Source organism: Anastrepha ludens, chromosome 4, assembly GCF_028408465.1.
Source record: "Anastrepha ludens isolate Willacy chromosome 4, idAnaLude1.1, whole genome shotgun sequence".
In the NCBI taxonomy this organism is placed as follows: Eukaryota; Metazoa; Arthropoda; class Insecta; order Diptera; family Tephritidae; genus Anastrepha; species Anastrepha ludens.
In genome coordinates, this window is record NC_071500.1 from 12,874,256 (window position 1) to 12,895,978 (window position 21,723).

At 35.4% G+C, this 21,723-nt stretch overlaps 2 protein-coding genes across 4 annotated transcripts in view; one reads left to right on the forward strand and one right to left on the reverse strand.

The window, feature by feature from the left end:
- On the forward strand, positions 1–20,650 carry LOC128862161 (H(+)/Cl(-) exchange transporter 5). 3 transcript variants are annotated; one of them, XM_054100630.1, is made up of 14 exons: positions 1–123; positions 478–598; positions 6,591–6,897; positions 14,130–14,156; positions 14,227–14,366; positions 14,424–14,627; positions 14,709–15,341; positions 15,404–15,621; positions 15,693–15,907; positions 15,966–16,216; positions 18,720–18,820; positions 18,885–19,048; positions 19,121–19,334; positions 19,479–20,650. In XM_054100630.1, the coding sequence occupies exons 2-14, from the start codon at positions 512–514 to the stop codon at positions 19,567–19,569; spliced, it is 2,652 nt and encodes an 883-aa protein (XP_053956605.1). In that variant the 5' UTR covers positions 1–123; positions 478–511; the 3' UTR covers positions 19,570–20,650. The 3 variants fall into 3 exon arrangements, with proteins under 3 accessions (XP_053956605.1, XP_053956606.1, XP_053956607.1); XM_054100631.1 differs by lacking the exon at positions 1–123 and adding an exon at positions 193–211; XM_054100632.1 differs by lacking the exon at positions 1–123 and adding an exon at positions 266–392.
- LOC128862163 (uncharacterized) overlaps positions 20,464–21,723 on the reverse strand; it is a 10,407-nt gene continuing 9,147 nt past the window's right edge. Inside the window, exon 5 of the mRNA XM_054100633.1 lies at positions 20,464–21,037. Coding sequence (XP_053956608.1) covers positions 20,977–21,037 — 61 coding nt within the window. The 3' untranslated portion in view covers positions 20,464–20,976. The remainder of the gene's footprint in view (positions 21,038–21,723) is intronic.

Sequence of the window (21,723 nt, forward strand, 5' to 3'; positions counted from 1 at the left end):
CGTCATTAGTTTTTTTCTCTCGAGTTGATCGTGTGTGAGTGCAAAGGAATTTTTTCCAATTTTCAGAAAGAATTTTAGTGAATCCTGTTTAAGTTTTTGCACTTGTTTAAATTTTTATAATGAGTACGTAAAAACTAAAATGTGTTAAGTGTTGTTGTTTCCTTTTGGTATCTACGACGGTGCCATTCTGTTCAAATTTGTGTGTAGATATGTATGTGCATTCAGATATGTTCATTGCAATCCTCGAAATAAATTTTGTTAGGCAGACGATGACGGCGATAAAAAGAAAACTATTTCCTTTATTTGTCGCAGTTCAAAACAAAATATTGGTTATTGGATTGTGAAAATTGCATGCTTACAGAATAATTAAAGCAACGTTATTATATTAAGTGGTATTTGTATACCTTAAATGAAATGTGTTCGTGCCTTACGAAAGCAAGCAAGTTATAACCAGCATCTTTTTATGATCTATTTCAGAGAAACTGTAATTAAAGCATAAGTTAAATTCGTTATGGAAAAATTTCCATTGAAAGGTAGTAGAGAGATTGCAGCTGAAGGTAATAGCTATATTACTGCATATCAATCAGTATTGAAAAAGGTAAGTCGTACGCCCACCATAAATGGTATTCATTTATATGTGCGCATGCATTTGTGGGAGATGTTATGCTAAGTTATATTTCTAATACAATTAAAGGACTTTCTGTGGCCCGATTTAAATTACAACCCACAGATTTCGGATTGTTATGCCCAAATGGGTTACCCGTTTTTGGACATAAATATTGGGACCAAAATGGACCAAAACATGTCAATCAAAGTGTCCGCTTATGGACTTTGACAAATTTTGGCAACCGGGTCGTAAACTAGATAATTACTAATAACAATAGCATTGTTGGTTATTATATCAATTTATGTTTCAAATAAAATCATAAAACGATAGAAAATGATCAGTATCAATTTCCAATAATACGATTTTAAATACTTATACACTCATTCCAAGTGTAAATGTACTAGAACGCACAATGCACTTTATTGTATAGTATATATGGTACACCAGTGCTTACAATAATAGCAGCACAACATATTGCAAAGTTTGTACTATTTACTTTTACTACTTTTTTTTATTGTTTTTTAAAAACATGCTCTGTACAAGGTGTCCGGTGGCAGAATTAGGTTTTAAATTATAGTTATGTTTATTTTATTAATTATTTATATTTATTTTATTTTTTATTTAAATTTATTTTATTATTTATTTATATCTTTTCATTATTTATTTATATTTATTTCATTATTTATTTATATTTATTTTATTATTTATTTATATTTATTATTATAACCGCTGGCTGTTAGCTTTAGCTTCACGATAATTCGTGTCAGTCTGTGCGTAAGACAGCGGCTGCTCTGGTACTTCCAAAACGTATTATGCATGAAATATTCAGACAATATTGAAGCGATTTCGTACGGTAACCACTATATTTCGCTGTGGTGAAGTCCATTTTCAATTAAATAGAAGCATAAATAAGTAAAATAGCCGTTGTTGATCATCTAAATGACAGAATCCAATACGTAACCGGAACGGCCCGGATTTATATCCGGCCAAGGACTGTCACTTCAGCAGCATTCCTCGTACATGTAGGGGGAATGTTTATGCTGCTACAACAACAACAACAACCCTGTATGAAAACTCAACAGCCACGTCATTGTCCCAACGTGGCGGTTTGGTGTACATTGTTAATCAATGGAATAATTGGATCACATTTTGTTGAAAATCGTCGAGGGTTTTCTGGGGACGACATCACTTCTCCATCAAGCAGCACTGAGTACGGAGGCCAGATACCAAGAGTGTATGAGACGTAGCATTTAGAGGAAATAATTAAAAAAAGAACATACACAGTTGTCTTCTTTGTTTGCTTTTATAAACCAAACAAAAGCCATAAAATTTATGTACATTTTCAAACTTTGTATAAAATGTATCAATTCAATTGCAATTTTTATAAAAATTTCAAACTTTTTAATCAGAATTTTGTATAATGAAGTTCAAGTGGGAACTGGCTCAAAAACCGGTTGAGTTTTGACAATTTTTTTCTGCTGGTCGCCTTGTGTAATTTCTCTATATACATACATAGAAATGATTTCAAGCATTCGTTATATGGAAGAAAATGTGTAACACCGTTGAAAAAAAAAAAAAAAAATTACGCGGTTTTTGAGCCACTTCAAACTTGGACTTTATTATAAAAAAAAATCATTGGGACATAAAAGTGCATAGTGGACATTTTTCTAAAAATGTTGACTAAGCGGTTTGAAATGTTGATGAAAATTTATTGAATTTTCTAAAATTTTGTACAAAGTTTGAAACTTTGGCTTATATCGTTTTTGATGTGGCATGAACTAAATTTTTGTAAAAAACTTAAATAACTACCTGTTTAATGTGCCTTGGATAAGTCGTTTAATAATATAAAATTTTAGCGCGAATTATCATCATTGAAAATTAAGCCTACCAAATGGTCGTTCGAGAATACATTTGGTAGGCATATAGACTGCAAGCCTGCGAACAGCTAAATTAAATCTGCCGGACAAAATATGAGAAGCATTTAAAAATTTGCACATTCATCTCAGTTTGGTCTATTATTGGGCCCTATTAATCGATACAGAAGCCGACAATCCATACTTAAGCCTCCTTACATAAGTTCAAATGTCCACTATCAGCCCCATTGAGCCATTTACTTTACCAATGTCCTAAAGTTATTGCCTCTGATGGAACATAATGATGCTTGTCTTTGGTGAAAACGTATAATTACTCTTTAGCCAAGGTAGGTCGGAATTGAAAATGGGTGAAATCGGTCAATAACCGGGCCCAACACAAATATAATGGTAATTTTCAAAAAAGGCAAAAAAAACGTTATATTTTCGTTATGAATAATGCAAAGTTACTTAAATTTGATATAAATGATGAACCCAAAAGCAGAAACACGGTACAAGTAAATTTTTGATTTAGAAATGGTTATAAGGAGATATGAAATAGTACTAAATGATGATACCCTGATTTATGCTGAAGGAGAAAGTGAAGAAGAATGTAAAATAAAATATTAGCGCGGTCACTAAATGTTTAAAAATGAACAAACTTAAATTAAATGAAAAAAAGACAAAAATGATAGAAATTAACAATGTCCCGCTATTGGTAATTTACAATTAATTACAAATAAACAACAACAAAAAACTGAAAAAATTAACAATCGAATATCTAGGAATAAGTAATGACAACAAATTAATTGAATATACATATGTACATACATCAATGAAGGTAATGCTAGAGACTTTAAAGTGACTTAATATAAAAGAAAGATTTGAACTAAATACCCTTATGGCAGTTCAGAAGATTAGGACTGAATACGCAAAAGAAGTATGTAATAAAAATATGATGACATTAGAATTAAGTGTAGACAAAGCAATAAACATTCAATGTTTTATATTGGTCTGAAATTGTATAATGCATTACCAATGGAAATAAAAAAGGAGACAAGATATATGGCATTAAAAAATGTTTAGAATTCATTAGGAAAACGAGAAATAATACAATGTAAGAAATGTGAAGTTAGTACAAATAATAAATAAATAACGAAACAATAAAAAATATTGCCCCTCACCTCATTTAGATTCGATTTAATTATTATTGAGATTGGACAGCAACTACGCCCACTTTTAATATGTTAAAAATAAATTTCCGCCCGTCTATTTGAAGTTACAAGCTATGATTCAAATTTTTTTGATTCCAAAAATTAACCGCCACAATCCAAATTAAATTTTACTAAAATTCGTGCGACTTATAAACTTTCGTGCGGACCAAATTTAGCACTTCCTTACTACGTTGTTATAAAAAATATAGCCAGGTTGCTTGTCTAAGACAAGACTCTCGGTGGCTTCTAAGCCCATTGTGCTACCTGTATTCGACTTCCATTCCCTAATTAAGTTGTTTAAACCACTTCGATTTTTTTAAGAAGGTAACTTGTCGCTCCAGTGAGACATTTTGCAAATTTCCCAGGTCTTCAAAGAAATAATCAATCGCCAAGATATTTGGTACGGCTTCTTTGAAGTGGAGTACATTCACAGAGAAGGTGTTTTACTGACTCTATTTCTTCTTCATCTCCACAGCTCCTGCAGAAGTCATTGTGAGGTACACCCATTCTGGATACGGGGCCAATAGTGCAGTGACCCATTATAACACCTGTGAGGGCGCTTGTAATTGATCTGTTGCATCCAAGCAGACAATTTGTCCTTTTAAGATTTACTAGTCAGAGACCACCTTCTATTGGTAAAAAAATATATTTAGTTCATTCTAAAGCAAACACCATATTAATCCAAGTTTCATATTTTGTATGACATTTATAAAAATTCGACAAATATTCATCAAAATTTCCAGATTAAAAAAAAAAATGTCACGCATTCGTTATATGGAGAACATATGCAACACCGTCAAGGAAAAATATTATCAAAAATCAACGAGACTGTTGAGCCATTTCAAACTTTCATTGTATTATACTAAAATTGAATGATCTATAAACTTGCGTATTCTAATATTTTACCTGATTCTACTCTGTTTCTTCATATCGGGGAATTCGCAACAACTGTAAATTCAATAAACGATATATCAGAGATAAATACAGTTTTAAGGTTTGAGAAACATTTACGACCTTTCGAAAAAAATAAATGTTTCATGATCTCTTTTGAATATTTAGAAAAAAAGACTTGTTTGGCCTTAGTGCAAAAATATTATTGGAAAATATCGATAATCTTGGAAATGAAATTCTGCATGTATTAAATAAGTCGATGACCGAAGGTTCATTCCCGAAAACTTTAAAAAAATCAATAGTGATTCCAGTTCCAAAAGTGTCAAACCCAAAAACAGCTGTAGAATATAGACCAATAAATATGTTGCCAACTTTAGAAAAAGTAATTGAAAAGGTGGTTAGTAAGCAGCTCACAAAATTCGTACAAGACAATAATATTATAATTCGGCAGCAATCTGGTTTTAGAAAGGGTCATTCTTGTGAGACGGCCTTAATTTGGATAATTCACGAATGGAAAAAGAGGATTGATGTTGGAGACAAAGTACTTGCAATATTCCTTGATTTTAAAAGAGCTTTTGAGACAATTGATCGCGGTATCCTTATTCAGAAATTGGAAGGCTATGGAGTCAGGTATTGAAAAGAAATGGTTTGAATCCTATCTTTGTGGAAGATCGCAGCAAACAAAAATTATGGAATTTACTTCTCAAGAGGAACATGTAGATATTGGAGTGCCTCAAGGTTCAACGTTAGGAGTGGATCTCTTTTTGCTATATATCAATGAAATAAATACGGTGTTAAAGTGGTGTAATATTGCTTTGTTTGCTGATGACACCTTGCTATACATAGCTGATAAAAATCTAAGTGATATCCATAACAAGGTACAAGAGGACTTGAAAAATCTAGAAATATGGCTGTGCATGAATAAATTAAAGCTAAATACCATTTCACGATTCTCAACTCGAATGAAAATTTGCGATTACAAATTGGTTGTGAAAGCTTAGGTGAAGTTAGCACAATAAAATACTTAGGAGTCATAATCGACAAATAATTAAATTTCTATGAACATGCTGGCTATATATGCAATCAAATTAGTAAAAAGGTGGGATTTTTGAGCAGAATTAGAAAAAGACTGAGTTTTGATAATGCAGTAATGATTTTTAACACAATCATATTGCCACATTTTGATTACTGTGCAACTATTCTTTATATGTGCAATAATGATATTAAAAAAAGGCTTCAAGTTTTGCAAAATAAAGCAATGCGTGTAATAATCAAGTGCAATATATACACATCAACGTCTTCTATGTTACAAATGTTAATGTGGTTGAATGTAAAGCAACGTTTGGCGTTAAGAGTCATAGTTTTTGTGTTCAATGTAAAGCACAGTATGTTTCCTGAGTACCTCCAAGATGAGCTCGTCTATGTCAGAGATATTCAACCTTATAATTTGAGAAGAGCAAATGACTTCAGATTAGGAAGATTTAATAAGAGAAGCACTCAGAATTCAATAATGTATAATGGCTTAAAATTATTCAACACTTTACCTGATGTAATAAAAAATGAAAATAATTTGCTTCACTTTAGAAAACTTGTAGTGGATTTTATAAAATTAAATATAAATTAAATGAATTTGGAATTTTATATCATGTAAAATAATAATGTAAAATGAATTATAAATGTAAAAGTTATATATAACTAATAAAGAAATAATAATAATAATAATAATAAATGTAGGGCATCTGATGAGTTGGGCCTAACTTTTGGAATTATATTAATATATCAAAAGCCCTTAGAAACGTAAATACTGGTTTTTAGTTTTGAAGGATACTTAAAATTTTGTCGTTCTATGTTATGATATATTGTTGAAATATTTATTTTTTACTATTATGCAAATTTTTCCTACTGGGTGATGTCTCGCATATGTACGCTCATGAAGATCTACAGATTTAGATAAGAGTGTAACTTTAGCATAATATATTCGTATATTCTATTACTCTTCGTTTTGCTTATACAAATACTTTCTTTCAGTCGAACGGTCATACAGGTGCCATAGGAGACATTACTGCTGCTCAGGATCATCCATTGGCTACGTCCTCTTTAACAAAGGAAACTAACGGCACTGCAGCAACAACTGCACTCACAGTTGGTGAAGACGACGACGAAATGATTGATATCACACCACATTCAAGCCCAGGCGATGGCGGTCACTCGTCGAATTTCAATTACAAGCGTCACACTTCAGCGGACTCAGATTTAGAGGGAGAGCGAGAGCATCATTACTCGCGCAATCACCACCATGTACCAACACATAGCGCCTTCGGTGATATCAATGATAGTGAGTATAGAAATTAAGAAGTTTTTGGCACTTGCGATTGTTGACATATGTATGTATGTATGCTTGAATTGCTAACGGCTTTCGTATACGGTGCTGGGCTAGACTGATACAAAATTAGTGTATTCGCGTTAAGTGCTCGAAAGAAATAATGAAACTAAAAATGAAAGCAAATGAATTATATTATACGATTCAATATGCACGTATGTATGTATGTACATTCATACATATATAATATATTTATAATCATCAACCAATCTGAATTTATTTCTCTGTGTGTGAGAAATTCAGCCGGCGAAGCCGAATGATTTGTAAGCGGTTACCAGTCAGTGGCGCACGGGTTAGATACCCACACTTGGCTTGAAACACCAAATGATAGAAAAGGTTTTTTCTAACAGCTTTCGCCTGTAATGAAAAGATTCTTCATAAAAAACCATCTGCCGTTCGGAGTCAGAATTCAACTTTAGGTCCCTCAGCTCGGCCAAACACCCAATAAGGATGTGCGCCCCAAATATGTATAAACAGCTGTTGAAAGCTAATTAGAAACGACACTTATTTCAAAATAAATTTTCCATTTTCCTTTTAAACACGTATTTTCATAACTTTTTGCCAATTTTATTTACACATATGATAAACTTAAAAACTAGTGGAAAACAATTTAATCGCAATTCTTTATTAAATATATATATATTTTTTTAAAGCATGTGAAATGCACGATTTGGATAGGGCAACTAATTAGAGACAGTAATGTATTATCAGATCAACATAAAGATTATGTTAGTATTTGGTTCCATAACCCTTTTGCTTCAACACTGCCTCACATCGATTGCGCATTGATGTAATGAGATTCTGACGGCGCGCCACAGGTATTGCTTGCCATGCCGTTTTTACTTCGGCAAAAAGGACATCCATATTTGGGATATTTTTGGCACTCACGGCTTTTTTAACGTCACCCCAGAGATGCTCTATTGGGTTTAAGTCCGAACTGGATGATGGCCATTCCAAAACATTGATGGAATTTTTGTCGAAAAACCTTTTCGCCAACTTTGCCGTGTGTTTTGGATCATTATCCTGTTGAAACTTCCATATAACAGGCAAATTTTCCTCAGCCCACGGCAACATTACATTTTTTAGTATATCGACGTATTTCTCCTTATTTAAAATTCCATCAATCCTATGGATTGGGCCAACACCATTCCACCAGAAACACCCCCACACCATGATTGATCCTCCACAATGCTTCACTACCCGTGAAACGTAGCGAGGATTGAATTCTTGGTTGATTGGCCGTCGAACATACCTTTTATCATCTGGGCCTATGCGATTTATCTTGGTTTCATCGCTCCAAACGATATATTTCCATTGATTTGGAGTCCATGACCAATGGGATCTCGCAAAGACTACTCGCCGTCTCCTTTGTATCTTAGTTAGAAGGGGCTTCTTGCGTGCTGCTCTGCCATGCAGTCCAGATTCGACCAGACGCCGAGCAATTGTCCTCTTGGATATTTCGAAATTATATTGATCCTGAATTTCCCGTTGGATGTCAGTGGACGTCTTTTTTGGGTCTCTTTTGGAGATGATTGCTATCTTGCGGTCAATTTCTGCTGAAGTTTTCCGGGGCCTTTTCTTACGTGGAACATTGTCAACAGTCTTAAAAAGTTGGATATGCTTTAAGGCGTTAAAAACCATTTTTTTCGAGCATTTGACTTGCTTAGAAATTTCACTGTACGACTTTCCAGCTTTACGAAGGTCAAAAATGGAGCTCCGCAGGGCAGGTGTACAGCTGCTGCTTTTTCCCATTACACATCTTGAAGACGAATATTTTAGTTGCTTTTAAACAACCAATTTAAAATATACAATATACATACCAAAAAGTCGATTATATTACTATTAAACTGTTTCTAATTACTCGTCTCAGTTTATTTATCTTGAACTAAGTAACCCATGCACTGCGTTGGATAATATTAACGGTATTTCAATTTCACAACTACAAAACTAGGCGCATTGGGTAGTAAATAGAGTAACAAAAGCAATGCAAATGATTTTAAGAGAAAAAATAACGGTAAATTTAAACAGTTTAATATTATGCTCATCAAGCGTTTATCAAAAGGGAGCGTTTCTAATTAGCTGACAACAGCTGTATATACATATGCATAGCACATACAGTCTGCGTACCCCTTAAAAATATTCTTAAGGGGTTTGGGGTTGTCAGAGGCCCGAAAAAATTATGATTTTCAATAATTTTGTTTTGGTAGTAAATTGCTTTATTTTACAAAAATAAAAACATAGCATTAATACATCATGTTTCGACTTGCTTTTAATAAAATTTCAAAAAAAATAAAAAAAAAATCAATAATTGTAAAAGCTATCGCTGTTTGTAGGGAGCTCGTTTATCTCGATATACATCTAAAATCAATCGGACAAGAGAAATTAGTTTTGTTAATAGATAATTTTGTGCCTGATCTTTTGTTTTGTTTTTTAAAAATTGAAAATTTTCAAAAAGTAACAATATGGCGACCTCAGGAAAGGTTTTTCAGATTTTCGAGAAAAACCACAATTAATTGTTTAAACAAAATCGAAATTAAAAAAAAAATCCTTCGATCAGGCTCGTGTTTTTTATGTTTTTCAAAAGCAGTATAAATTTTATTGAAATCTACTAAGCAGTTTTTAAGTTACAGTGATCACCAGATCTAAAAACATAGTTTTGAGGAAATCGCATTTAAAGTTTTGCTATCGATTTATGTCGAGTTATTCAAATTGTTTAATTACTTACACTGTTTCATCGATTCCTGGGCCATAGTTCTTTAGACGTCACAGCAGCTTCCAAAATATCGATTTGCTGTTGCCTACATCAAAATGGACATTCATAACAATAAACCCCGAGAAGTCAGTTGCTTTGCGCTGCTGCTAGCTACTTGCTCTCGAACGCTCCGAAGCGCCGAGCGCCCTTTGTTGATTGTTGAATAACTTGAAAAGTATTTGCCGGATTCACTCGGAATTTTCTCGCGTTATTTTTAAGATACTTTAAGAAAATGCAAAAAGATATCCAATTTTTTGAAATTTTGACTACACCTAACCCACCCTTTAAATTGTTTGACAACTCATTTCATATTTCATTTATTTATTCTTTCATTAAATTCTTAAGTTACAAAAGCAAAAGAAAATAACAAGATTCTTCACTTCGTTTTTTGCATAAGTAATTCCAGCAACATATAAATATAACAACCTGAAAGTCTGCGTACAGATTGTTTCTTTCAATAATACCACTTTATTAAGATTTTTTTCTTTTGCACACCTTTCATTATTTGTTATAATGAAATAACTGAGGGAACTCAGTGGTACATTTTATTTAAAAATGGCAATAACAAGAAAAGATGGAAACCAAAGGAAAATAAATTATAAAGTTGTGGAAAGATGGAAATACTTTCCGAAATATTGTCAAAGTTGTTGCCAGAACGTTCTCCTCTGTTCAACGCGTAGTAAACAATATTAAGTAAACCGGGATTTTAACATCTAAGCCCAGGTATGGGCGTCCAAGAACATTATCGGTCCAAGAAGAGCGCAGCCTAATCAAAATGGCAAAGGTTAACCCGCGAATTACATTATCAAAGATTGTTGAAAACGTAAACCAAACATTTAAAAAAAGTATTTGTGCGGAAACTGCTAGAAAAGTTTTACATAAAGTTGGATTTCATGGTAGAGTCGCTCGAAGAAAGTCGTTTATTTCACTTGTGAACAGAAGAAAGTGCATTGAATTTGCTAATATTTGTATAAATAAGCCTTCAGAATTTTGGAAACAAGTAATTTTTTCAGATGAAAGTAAGTTTTGTATGTTTGAGATAAGAGGTCGTGGGATGGTGGGATACAGTACACTAGACAGGCCTAGCTTACTGGGGCGGCAGCCCTTGGTCGGGGAAAACCCAGGTCATTCCGGTAACGTAGAACCGGCTGCCAAGGGAATGAGATAAGAGGTCGTCAAACTGTTTGGCGAAAATCAGGCACTGCTCTTGAGAAACAAAATTTTGTTGGTACAATCAAACACGGCGGTGATGGAGTTATGGTGTGGGGATGCATGGCAGCAAATGGTGGGGGTCACTTAAAATTTATTGATTCGACAATTGGTAAATGGGGGTATTTGAACATTATTAACAGAGTGCCGAAAATCTTGGCTCATTAAGAACGTTTTGGTTCCAACAAGATATCGACCCAAAACACACAGCCGAGAAGGTCAAGCTTTGGGTCTTGTACGAGAACAGCGCTCCAAAACACATCCACACTCGCCCTAATCTCAATCCTTTTGAGCATCTGTGCGATCTATTAGAAAAACAAATTCGACAGCATCTAGCAACAAGTAAGGAGGCGTGTTATGCGGGAAGAATGATGCGAAGACTATAACTGAGGAAAAAGAAAAGTTAGTAAACTGAATGCCAATATGGGCTATTTGAACTTCCATTCATGTTACAATGGAAATGGGCAATGAATAGGTTTCTTAAGTAGCGCGTGGTATTAGTCGTGCTTGCAAGTGCGAACTAGTCATTGTTTATGCACTATGCCAATATTTGAAAAGCTGTGTGTCAAGTATGCATATTAATTTCCCCACTGCTATAAGCATATGGTCAAGACAGCCATATAATTTTTCCCCGTTCAATTTATATCCTTATTTATATCTTTAGCGACCAATTAGCAAACAAACAGTGATTTTTAAATTGATTGGTTAGCATAAATAAATTTAATCGATGACTCACATAAAGAATATTTGTCTTAACAATATATGAACCTGTTCGTGTTTATTGATAGATCTTTCAAACAAACTTAGAAAACAAATATACATACATAACTCACTCGGTATCTCGCTTCGAAATGGACAGCGCATCGTCGTTTATGGACGAAGCCAGAAAGATTAAAATAGGCCCCGTTACTCAAATTGCTGCCTTGCAAAATTCGTTTCCAATTTTTTCGGTTTCCCATACCCATTTGAAAAATGAAAACGCAGTTCACGAATTGTCGAAAATGCAGAACTGCCTGCTCATCCGCTCAGACCGCTTATTTTGAGGCGATATATTTCAGCGCCTATACCTTCAGGTGCTCTCGAGCCATCTGTATACGAGTGCAGGGTACTTGAAGTTTCCTTTCGAAAGCAAGTTTACTCCAGTTCGATCATGAATATCTTTGAATTATTGAATTACCTTAGTGATATCATCCCTCTGGAAGGATTTTTGGGCTACAATCTAAGAATTTTCCTGCACTCCATGTGGACAACAAGGTTGCATCAGCATGCCTTCTCGAGTTAAGTTTGGCGCCTAGGATAAATGTTGGTTTTGAAAATCCAGTATATTGCTCCGGGATATGAGTCACAGCTCCCGGCGTGGTGGTTTTGCCTGTCGGTTTGATCTCAGGAGAACTGCACTCAAAGTCAGGACTAATAGAGCTGTTTAAACTTCTAACTCCATAGAGTCAGTAAATCGTGGAAGGTTACCTATGCTAGGTGGGTTCATACCTAGTAGACTCCTAAACTTATTCTAGTCAGAGTTCCTGGGGTTTTTTCTCAGATGTTCTTGAGTAACATCTGTTTCCAGCTTCAACTATATGTTCCTTTAGTCTGAGGCTGGAGGAAAATATCGCAAGAACTTCCTGTCTGTTCCTCGTGACAAATGTCGGTGTACAACCGACATGTAGCACATATATACAGATCACTACTGATGATAAATTTTTATAGAGACTCACACCTCCGGTTGAAGATCGCATTAGCATCGCAGCCTATTATTGGTAGACTTCTCTTACTGGGAGGACGGCATTGTTGTCTCCTATAAAGGGATCTCGGTTAAGGAACTGCATAAAGTTAATTGCTATTAAAATGTATACATGCTCTGGGCCTCTCCAGCAAGATATCTCAAATACCTTGGTACTAATTGTGAGGCCCATATTTTGTATGCTCACGACTCTTGAACCAGTATTATGGATATACCGCTAAATAAAATACTTGTGAGGCGATACCTTAAAGCATCAAATTGGCTTCCAAAACATTTTTGAAACGGGGGATAATTAATATTTCCATAGTTTTAATTATAGCTATTTCCCAATCATTCGCCGAAATCCTCAGCAAAAAAAAAATGCCAAAAATCAATCCTATTTGATAATTTTGATGAAAATTGAAATTTGTCAAATTGAGTCAACTTTGTCATGCTAAATAAACCCCTAAAAGAATTTTTCGTACCGCATGCATAAATTTTTCATGGACTTTTTTGTTCAGAGTTGCTAGAAAAATACTAAAGTCCCGAAACAAAGTAGAGAACAAAACGTGCTCGACTTGATGCTATCTTTTAATCATATTAATTATATGTCACTTTGATTGTGTTAGCTCTTTCCTGTGGAAGTCTTGACAAAAAGTTAGTATCATATTCCCGTGAAGCGAAATGAATTGCTTAACGCTTGAACGACGTTAAGAAATATTGCAAACTTATTCCAAAAGCAATGTTGTGTAGCCCAAACACTTATTGAAAATATTTCAAAATCACTTTGATGAATCACATTTTTATGTAGGCGGTTATGCCGAGATCTGGGAATCAAAAATTCGAGAGCCCAATCAATGTATCCGAGAGTGGCAATTTACTGGGGAATGTTTGCTCTTTCGAATATACCCAATGTAATGTGTCGAAGAAAATGATTTTTGGTTTGCTTAATTTTTAAAAAGAAACCTCTATATGAACCACCCTGTGTATTAATTGGAAATGAATAAAAGTATATCCGAAAGCTTCACACTCTCTTTATGTAAAAATGCGGACAACTCTGATAGATATCTATTGCCAGCCATACTCAAATGTAAACGAAAATCAGCTGTTTCATTTAACTGTGTTGGGTGAAACTGCTTGTATCTATTTCGGGCTGTTACCTGCAGTTCAGTTCTTGGTGAAATAAGTTATAACAGACATTGGCAAACAAAACTCTGGCGAATAAGTATGATACATAAATGTAAATAAAAAGAGCAACATCGCGCCGCATTTATCGTCCGTTGGAAGCTCTTTGCTCACTTGAGTAAATAAAGCAGCGTTATATATTACATTTATACATAATTAATTAAAATTTGCATATTTGAATATTTCGTTTCACATTCACATTTAGTTATACTCGCACATACATTTACACATGCATACTCGTATATGTAACTACATGCATTTATTTGCTCACTCAATTATTCCTACTTATTTGTATTGTATTTTTTCTCTTCGTTGCTAAAGGTGGAATGGCATTCTATGGTGCGTCGGGTAAGTGTTAGAAGAACGTAAATGAAATTATGCATTATATTTACACATTCCATTTAAATTCGATATGCAGATGCACACGATGATATACCTGGAATTGGACAATACGATGATTTTCACACAATCGACTGGCAACGCGATATTGCTCGCGATCGCATGCGTCATCGGTATATAGTTAAAAAACGACAGGATTCATTATGGGACCTGCTGAAGGTACGTTTCAGACATTTGACTTTAAAATTTTTGTAAATCGAAATAACGTTTTTGCAGGGTGCTCATGATGCGTGGTCTGGTTGGCTGTGTGTGCTATTTGTTGGTATTGCTGCTGGCTTTGTTGCCGGCATGATCGACATTGGCGCTAGTTGGATGTCTGACTTGAAGCATGGCATTTGCCCACAAGCATTTTGGTTTAATCGCGAGCAATGTTGTTGGCCAACCAAGCAGTCGGTGTTTGAAGAGGGCAATTGCTCAACGGTAAATATGAAGTGCACTCCTACCCCGGCTGAACTATTATTTATGGCAAATTGCTTTTTTGTTTTTGTTTTATAATTACAGTGGAAAACTTGGCCGGAGATTATGGGCATGGATCGCAATGGCACTGGTGCCTATATTATGTCTTACTTCTGGTTTATTATATGGGCACTAATGTTTGCCGCATTGAGTGCTTCATTGGTACGCATGTTTGCTCCCTACGCTTGTGGTTCTGGTATACCTGAGATTAAGACCATTCTTTCGGGCTTTATTATACGCGGTTATTTGGGTAAATGGACTTTGCTAATCAAATCTGTTGGTCTCATGCTTTCGGTATCAGCGGGCTTGACGCTGGGTAAAGAAGGCCCTATGGTACATATTGCCAGCTGCATTGGCAATATATTCTCGCATATGTTTCCAAAATATGGACGAAATGAAGCGAAGAAGCGTGAGATTCTATCCGCAGCTGCAGCTGCTGGCGTTTCGGTGGCTTTTGGTGCACCCATCGGTGGTGTGCTCTTCTCACTCGAGGAAGTCTCGTACTATTTTCCGTTGAAGACATTATGGCGTTCATTCTTTTGCGCATTAATAGCCGCGTTCGTTTTACGTTCGTTGACACCATTCGGCAATGAGCATTCAGTATTATTCTTCGTCGAATACAATAAACCTTGGATATTTTTCGAACTTATACCTTTCGTGTTCCTAGGAATAATGGGCGTAAGTGAATAACATTATTTACCTTAAATGAGATTTTAACACTACAATAATCTATATATCAGGGTGTGATCGGAACTATTTTCATCAAAGCGAATTTATGGTGGTGCCGTTACCGTAAATTTAGCAAGTTGGGCCAATACCCCGTCATTGAAGTACTAGTAGTGACACTTGTCACCGGTATTTTGTGCTTTCCCAATCCATTCACACGCATGAACATGAATGAACTTATTTATTTACTCTTCAGTCAATGTTCGCCGGGGGAAACCAACAATCCGTTATGGTTTGTAGCAATAAGTTCAACTTGAACTTAATTTGCTTTATTAACAAGATTTAATTTTTACACTATTGCAGCGATTACAAGCGTATGAACATTACGAATGGCGCTACATCCTCCATAGAAGTGACAGAACCGGGCGCTGGCGTATACCATGCGATAATTTTATTGCTACTAGCTTTCGTATTTAAATTAGCTTTGGCTGTTTTCACATTTGGCATGAAGGTACCAGCGGGCTTGTTTATTCCCTCCCTCCTACTAGGTTCAATTATGGGGCGTATTGTAGGAATTGGTAAGCGTCCGTTATTTAGCACTTTCATACCATTTGAATTATTTAATTTACGTTACAGGCGTCGAACGTTTCGCTTATAGCTATCCAAATATCTGGCTCTTTACGGGTGAATGTGTTAATGGCAAAAATCTTATTACACCCGGTTTATATGCGATGGTGGGTGCAGCTGCGACTTTGGGTGGCGTAACACGCATGACAGTCTCATTGGTAGTCATCATGTTTGAGCTAACAGGCGGTGTTGGCTATATAGTTCCCTTAATGGCAGCAGCTATGGCTTCGAAATGGGTGGGCGATGCTCTCGGAAGACAGGTGAGTTTTGATATTGAAATAATTATCTACATATGTTAAAAATGTAAAAAAATGTCATAGGGCATACAGTGTTGACAGGTTTGAGACGAGCTTTTGCCTCAAGTTTTAGGATATGTACGCCTTAACTAATACTCGAAGATGTGTCGTTCCTTTTTTATGGTTTTCGGATTAAAAGCCTGTTTTTAGATCATTACAACAAAGGTGGTAATAGAAAACAATGAAAATTACTAAAATTTTTGTTTTTGTTTTTTGTTTTTGTGTTTTTAAAAGAGCGACCACACTTGAAGTGTAATCAATTAAAAATGCCATAAATTTAGTTTGGAAAATTACTTTTGTTCAAAAGAAAAAATTAAGAATCAATTTACTTTGGCTCGATATAGCTACATTTTGCCTTGACTATGGCCTTCAGACGGTGCAGAAACGAATCGCAAGCTGCCGAATGTGACTTGCAGATATTTTGGTCCACTCGCGGGCAATGGCTTTTTTCAGCGCCTCGAGACTGGTGAATCTTTTAGTTCGGACATTGCTCTCCAAGGTCTCTCTCTCTCTATTATTGTAGTACTTAATATTATTAATTGAAAATAAATAAATAAATAAAAAAAAATGGCCCAAAGAGAATAATTTCCCGGATTCGCGTCTAGTGAATTTGAGAGTCATTGTGTGGACGTTATGAAGTTCGGGACGTTGGTTTTTACCCATTCTGGGTTCACTCGAGCTTTGTGAGATGGTGCCGAGTCCTGTTGAAACGTCCATGGTCTGCCACCGAAATGTTTGTGTGCCCACGGCTTCAAAGTAACCTCCAGAATACTTTCCCGATAATATTTCGCATTTATCTTGTCGATAGTATCGATGAAAACGATTGGAGAGCGCCCATCTGCGGTTACAGCGGCCCAAACCATTTTCTCTGCCGGGTGCTGCCTCCTGGTGGCTAATCGATGACTCAAATTCCCGTATGAACGGTTGGCCAAATAAATCTTATCGTTTTGAGAGTTTACGAATTGCTCAATTTGAAAAATTTTCTCGTCAGAAAACTCAATTTTCGGAAACTGACCGCTTTCGGCCAAACGAAATAACTCCTTCCTTCTCTTAAGTCTGACTTGTTGCTGCTTTGGTGTGAGATCATGCGCCTTTTGGATCTTGTAAGGCTTGACTTTGAGATAATTTTTCAGTATACGGCGGATGCCCGAACGGAAAATCCCACTTTGACCCATTTAGAGTGCTCCAATCGAGTCCAAATGTATGATCGACCCCCACTAACTTTGGACGGCCGATCCACCCATGCCAGTGGCACACCCCCTGGAACTCCCCTGGGGGGTTCCCCATACAATCATTTCAAAATATCACAATTTTTGGCCTTTACATGAGAAAAGAAACTAAAAAGTTCGACCCAAATTGGGGGACATCAGAATTCGTTTTAGAGGTATGGTTCCTTCGGCAAAGTTTCTTATTTTGATCCCTAGAATATGATTTTCACAGAGCAATGGGCGTTTTTTTTGCCTCCCCACAAAAGACACTAAAAGTTCGACCCAAATTGGGGGACATCAGAATTCGTTTTAGAGGTATGGTTCCTTCGGCAAAGTTTCTTATTTTGATCCCTAGAATATGATTTTCACAGAGCAATGGGCGTTTTTTTTGCCTCCTCACAAATCGACCCGGCCTAGTGTCTATTATTTCAAACTTTCCACAATCACCGTTGAATATGTAGCCGTATTTCTCGGGTGGCGGGTCCCCAACCCAGCGCACAACCAGCTATCCTAGGATGCTTCGCCTTCTTACGTTGGCTCGCTCACGGACGGGTTTTCGGAAGCTACTCAGAGGAGTTGTGAGCTGCTTGAACCATATGTAGAATCGTCCTGGCCACTCCCAAGTGAATAGCGATCAGTAACTTTCCCCACTTGCGTGGACTTCTACATATGGAACCTTTATGGCTACCTTTTATAATTTCAAGCTTAAAAAATTGGCTATATTTTTCGTTACAAAGTGAGTGGCAACACTGCCCAGGACCCATTTATAGTAAGTGTTTTTACTTTGCGATACTAGGCCTCTTCTATTCGCTTGTTCTCTGCTCGCTTTCTCTCTGTTAGGCTCACTTGACGAAAAATTTGCATGTGAAAGCAACAATAAAGTTATCGAGTAAAACTCGCCGCTAGCGAGTGGTACAACTATCTTATCTTATGGTATCACTATCTTACAAACAAATGTAATTTTGGGCAGCTCTATTCCAGCGTTGCAAAGATATGTCCATTTACACCAGTTGGTTCATCTATTCGCTACTTTCTAACGCTTGGCGAAAAGAAGAGGCCTACTATTAATCAGGTCGCCTATAGTTAAGCGCCTTTATCTCAAGTCGGTTATATTGACTCAATTAGGTTATTTTGTGTGTTTTTGCTAAGTGTAAAACAATACAGCTAATATAAAAAGATGTAGAAAGCTGACAATTATTATACATGAATATTTAATTTTTTGCTTAAAATTTTGATGTAAATTGTTCTTTTTCGCCTAGGGTATATATGATGCGCACATCGCTCTGAACGGTTATCCGTTCCTCGATAGCAAAGAAGAGTTTGCCCATACAACTCTGGCAGCTGACGTAATGCAACCAAAGTAAGTTAATTCAATTGTTGTTTGTGTTGGAAAAATTTTAAATACATTTTGTTAACTTCTTTAGGAGGAATGAAACACTCAATGTTATTACTCAAGATTCAATGACTGTAGATGATATTGAGACATTACTAAAGGAAACGGAGCATAATGGGTATCCAGTTGTAGTGTCTAAAGAAAGCCAATATTTAGTGGGGTTCGTGCTGCGCAGGGATCTCAACTTAGCAATAGGTGGCTAAACATTATAAACTATTAAACAGCTGTAAAAAAATGTAATAATTACTGATATTTGCTTGAATTTAGGAAATGCGAAACGTCTAATCGAAGGTATCACTGGCGCATCAATAGTATTATTCACATCTGCAGCGCCAACGCAAAATTTGGGACCACCACCGCTTAAACTAAAGAAAATACTTGATATGGCACCGATAACGGTGACAGATCAGACACCCATGGAAACTGTGGTGGATATGTTCCGAAAGTTGGGCTTACGGCAAACACTGGTTACACACAATGGGTAAATAAACCATGTTCTCCTCACATATTTATTACAAAAAATTGATTGAATGAATTAATATTGTAGTTGCCAATTGATGATTGTATATATTTCATCAATGGCCCTGTAAAATATGTAAACATTTTTTTATTTTCAACTTTCCAGCCGGTTGCTCGGTGTTATAACCAAGAAGGATGTTTTACGTCACGTTAAGCAAATGGACAATGAAGATCCAAACACTGTCTTGTTCAACTAATAGGTGATGCGCGTTAAAGAACCGAGCATCTGCCATCCTAGCCAGTCGGCAGTTTATCATCGAGGCAGATTGTTTGCTGTACCAGAATAATGTAGCTGAATTATTTACGATATCATTATTGTTAGTCTAACTAAAATATGCACATGTAGATGATGTATGGCTGGGAAATTCGCTCTATTATCTTTAGCACACATTATGTATGTATGTATTCCTGATGTATTGTATTTATCTATTATTTATTTTATTAGCAGCACTTTATTTGGGCGGTGCCAAATTTGTTTTTATTTCTACAGCTGGGAATATTCAATTAGATGTGTAAATGTAACCCAACTTATTCCATTACAAGTTTCTATATATTTTTGATATGTTTTATGTGAATTGTCGAAACTTGCAATATATTCTCAACGAGTTTTAATATTTTCCTTGCATCCGTTACTTTACAAAGAGAGCAACACTATATTTCTATCAACGATTTTATTTATAAAATAGGAAAAAATAGGGTCATTTAGGATAAAATTATAACAAATGCACCTAACTGTGTAATCTACATTATATATTTACGAAAACGAAATTACGTGAAACATAGTTGTAAGAGCATAAATATTTGCATTATTTTATGTGTCCTTTCATATCTCGATTGTGTGTGATTTTTTGAAAAGAAAAATGCAAAACCGCATAATGCAATGTACAAAGATCGAGGTCAAATATCGCAACAACTATACACACATATACTTATATGTATATATATATACGAATGCTTTTCGTGTCTCTATTTTGTTTCTGTATAGTCTTCCCCGTGTTGTATTGGATCGCAGGCATGTCTTGTTTATATTCAGCAATCATTTTTGGCATAATTATGCTACAAGTAACGTAACAAAATATGTGGAGCAAGTGTTTATGTATGTATAATAGTAATGAAGCACATTTATTAACTATTTTGTGTCTGTGATCTGTAAACAAATCTAAATAAATTTTTGATAAAAATATTCAATGGAAAAACACATGCAAGATTGTGCGTGTTTGTATCTATTTTATATATTAACTAACAGGTTATAGACATCCAAATATGTAAATGTTTTATTTTGAGCATCTTTAATTTTGTATTGTGGAGTCTTGGAAATTTATGCTATAAGGTATCAAAAATTAAAAAAAAAACTAAAAATATTTGTGCATAAGTTTGATAAACAGAGCATATATATTAATTAAACACATATGTATATAGTAAAGTCATATAAAATAAATTACATTTAATATAAATTATTTTGTATTGTTTTTATTGTTTTTTCATTCATTGAATGAATGTATTCATGTTTATCTTCGATTATAGCATAGTTAGAGTTCTTATGCTCTTATTCCGAATACAAAATATATTATTTTCATATATATTTTTGAAAATCATTCGCTTTTTCAGATCTCCACGTAAAACAATTGAAAATCATTTTGATAGGGGCCAGTAATAATCCAGTTTCTGAAAAGAAAAAAACATTAGTTTATTTCCAACCATTTGGTGGATACATTAATAACATCAAATGTGAATGACGGAATCAGCTGATGGGCTGCCGTCACTTGAGGTGTGTTTACAAAAGAACCGAGATTGTGTAGGCGAAACTCGTAAAGAATCATCCAATGACACTTCGTTGCCGACTGCACAACGATTGATTGGACGAGTGAATATGTGTTTGTTTTTCTATGGTTTAAAATATGTGTGAAATTATGTGCAGATTCCGACTGGTAACAAGGTTGTGTTAGTGGTATATGAAATCAAATTAACACAACTTTCCCTCATGTTGCTTCGTAGCTATCTGAGCAACGACTGATTGGACGAGTGTGTGAATATGTGTGAAATTATCGTGCACATTTCGCCTACCGAATATCCCAACTGACGTGGCAGCCGAAGTTCCCTTCACAATATTATTTTTCACCATAGTTAAAGAGCATAGTACGTTCCCACGACAGTCGGTTCCACATTACCGGAACGACCCGGTTTTATATTCGGCCAAGGACTGTCACTTCAGCAACATTCCCCGTATATGTATGGTTTATATAATGTTTATGCTGCTACAACAACAACAACAGCAATCCTTGTAAATCTATCAGCCTTGATCAAAAGCAATATCTTTGTGCTAAAAACCGACGTTCACCAATACGTACGCC

Excerpts from the sequence above, each read along its gene's own strand:
- LOC128862161 (XM_054100630.1), top strand. The coding sequence starts at position 512 with ATGGAAAAATTTCCATTGAAAGGTAGTAGAGAGATTGCAGCTGAAGGT. Across the intron at positions 15,622-15,692 it reads GAAACCAACAATCCGTTATG|CGATTACAAGCGTATGAACA; the intron begins GTTTGTAGCAAT and ends ACACTATTGCAG. Across the intron at positions 16,217-18,719 it reads GCGATGCTCTCGGAAGACAG|GGTATATATGATGCGCACAT; the intron begins GTGAGTTTTGAT and ends TTTTTCGCCTAG.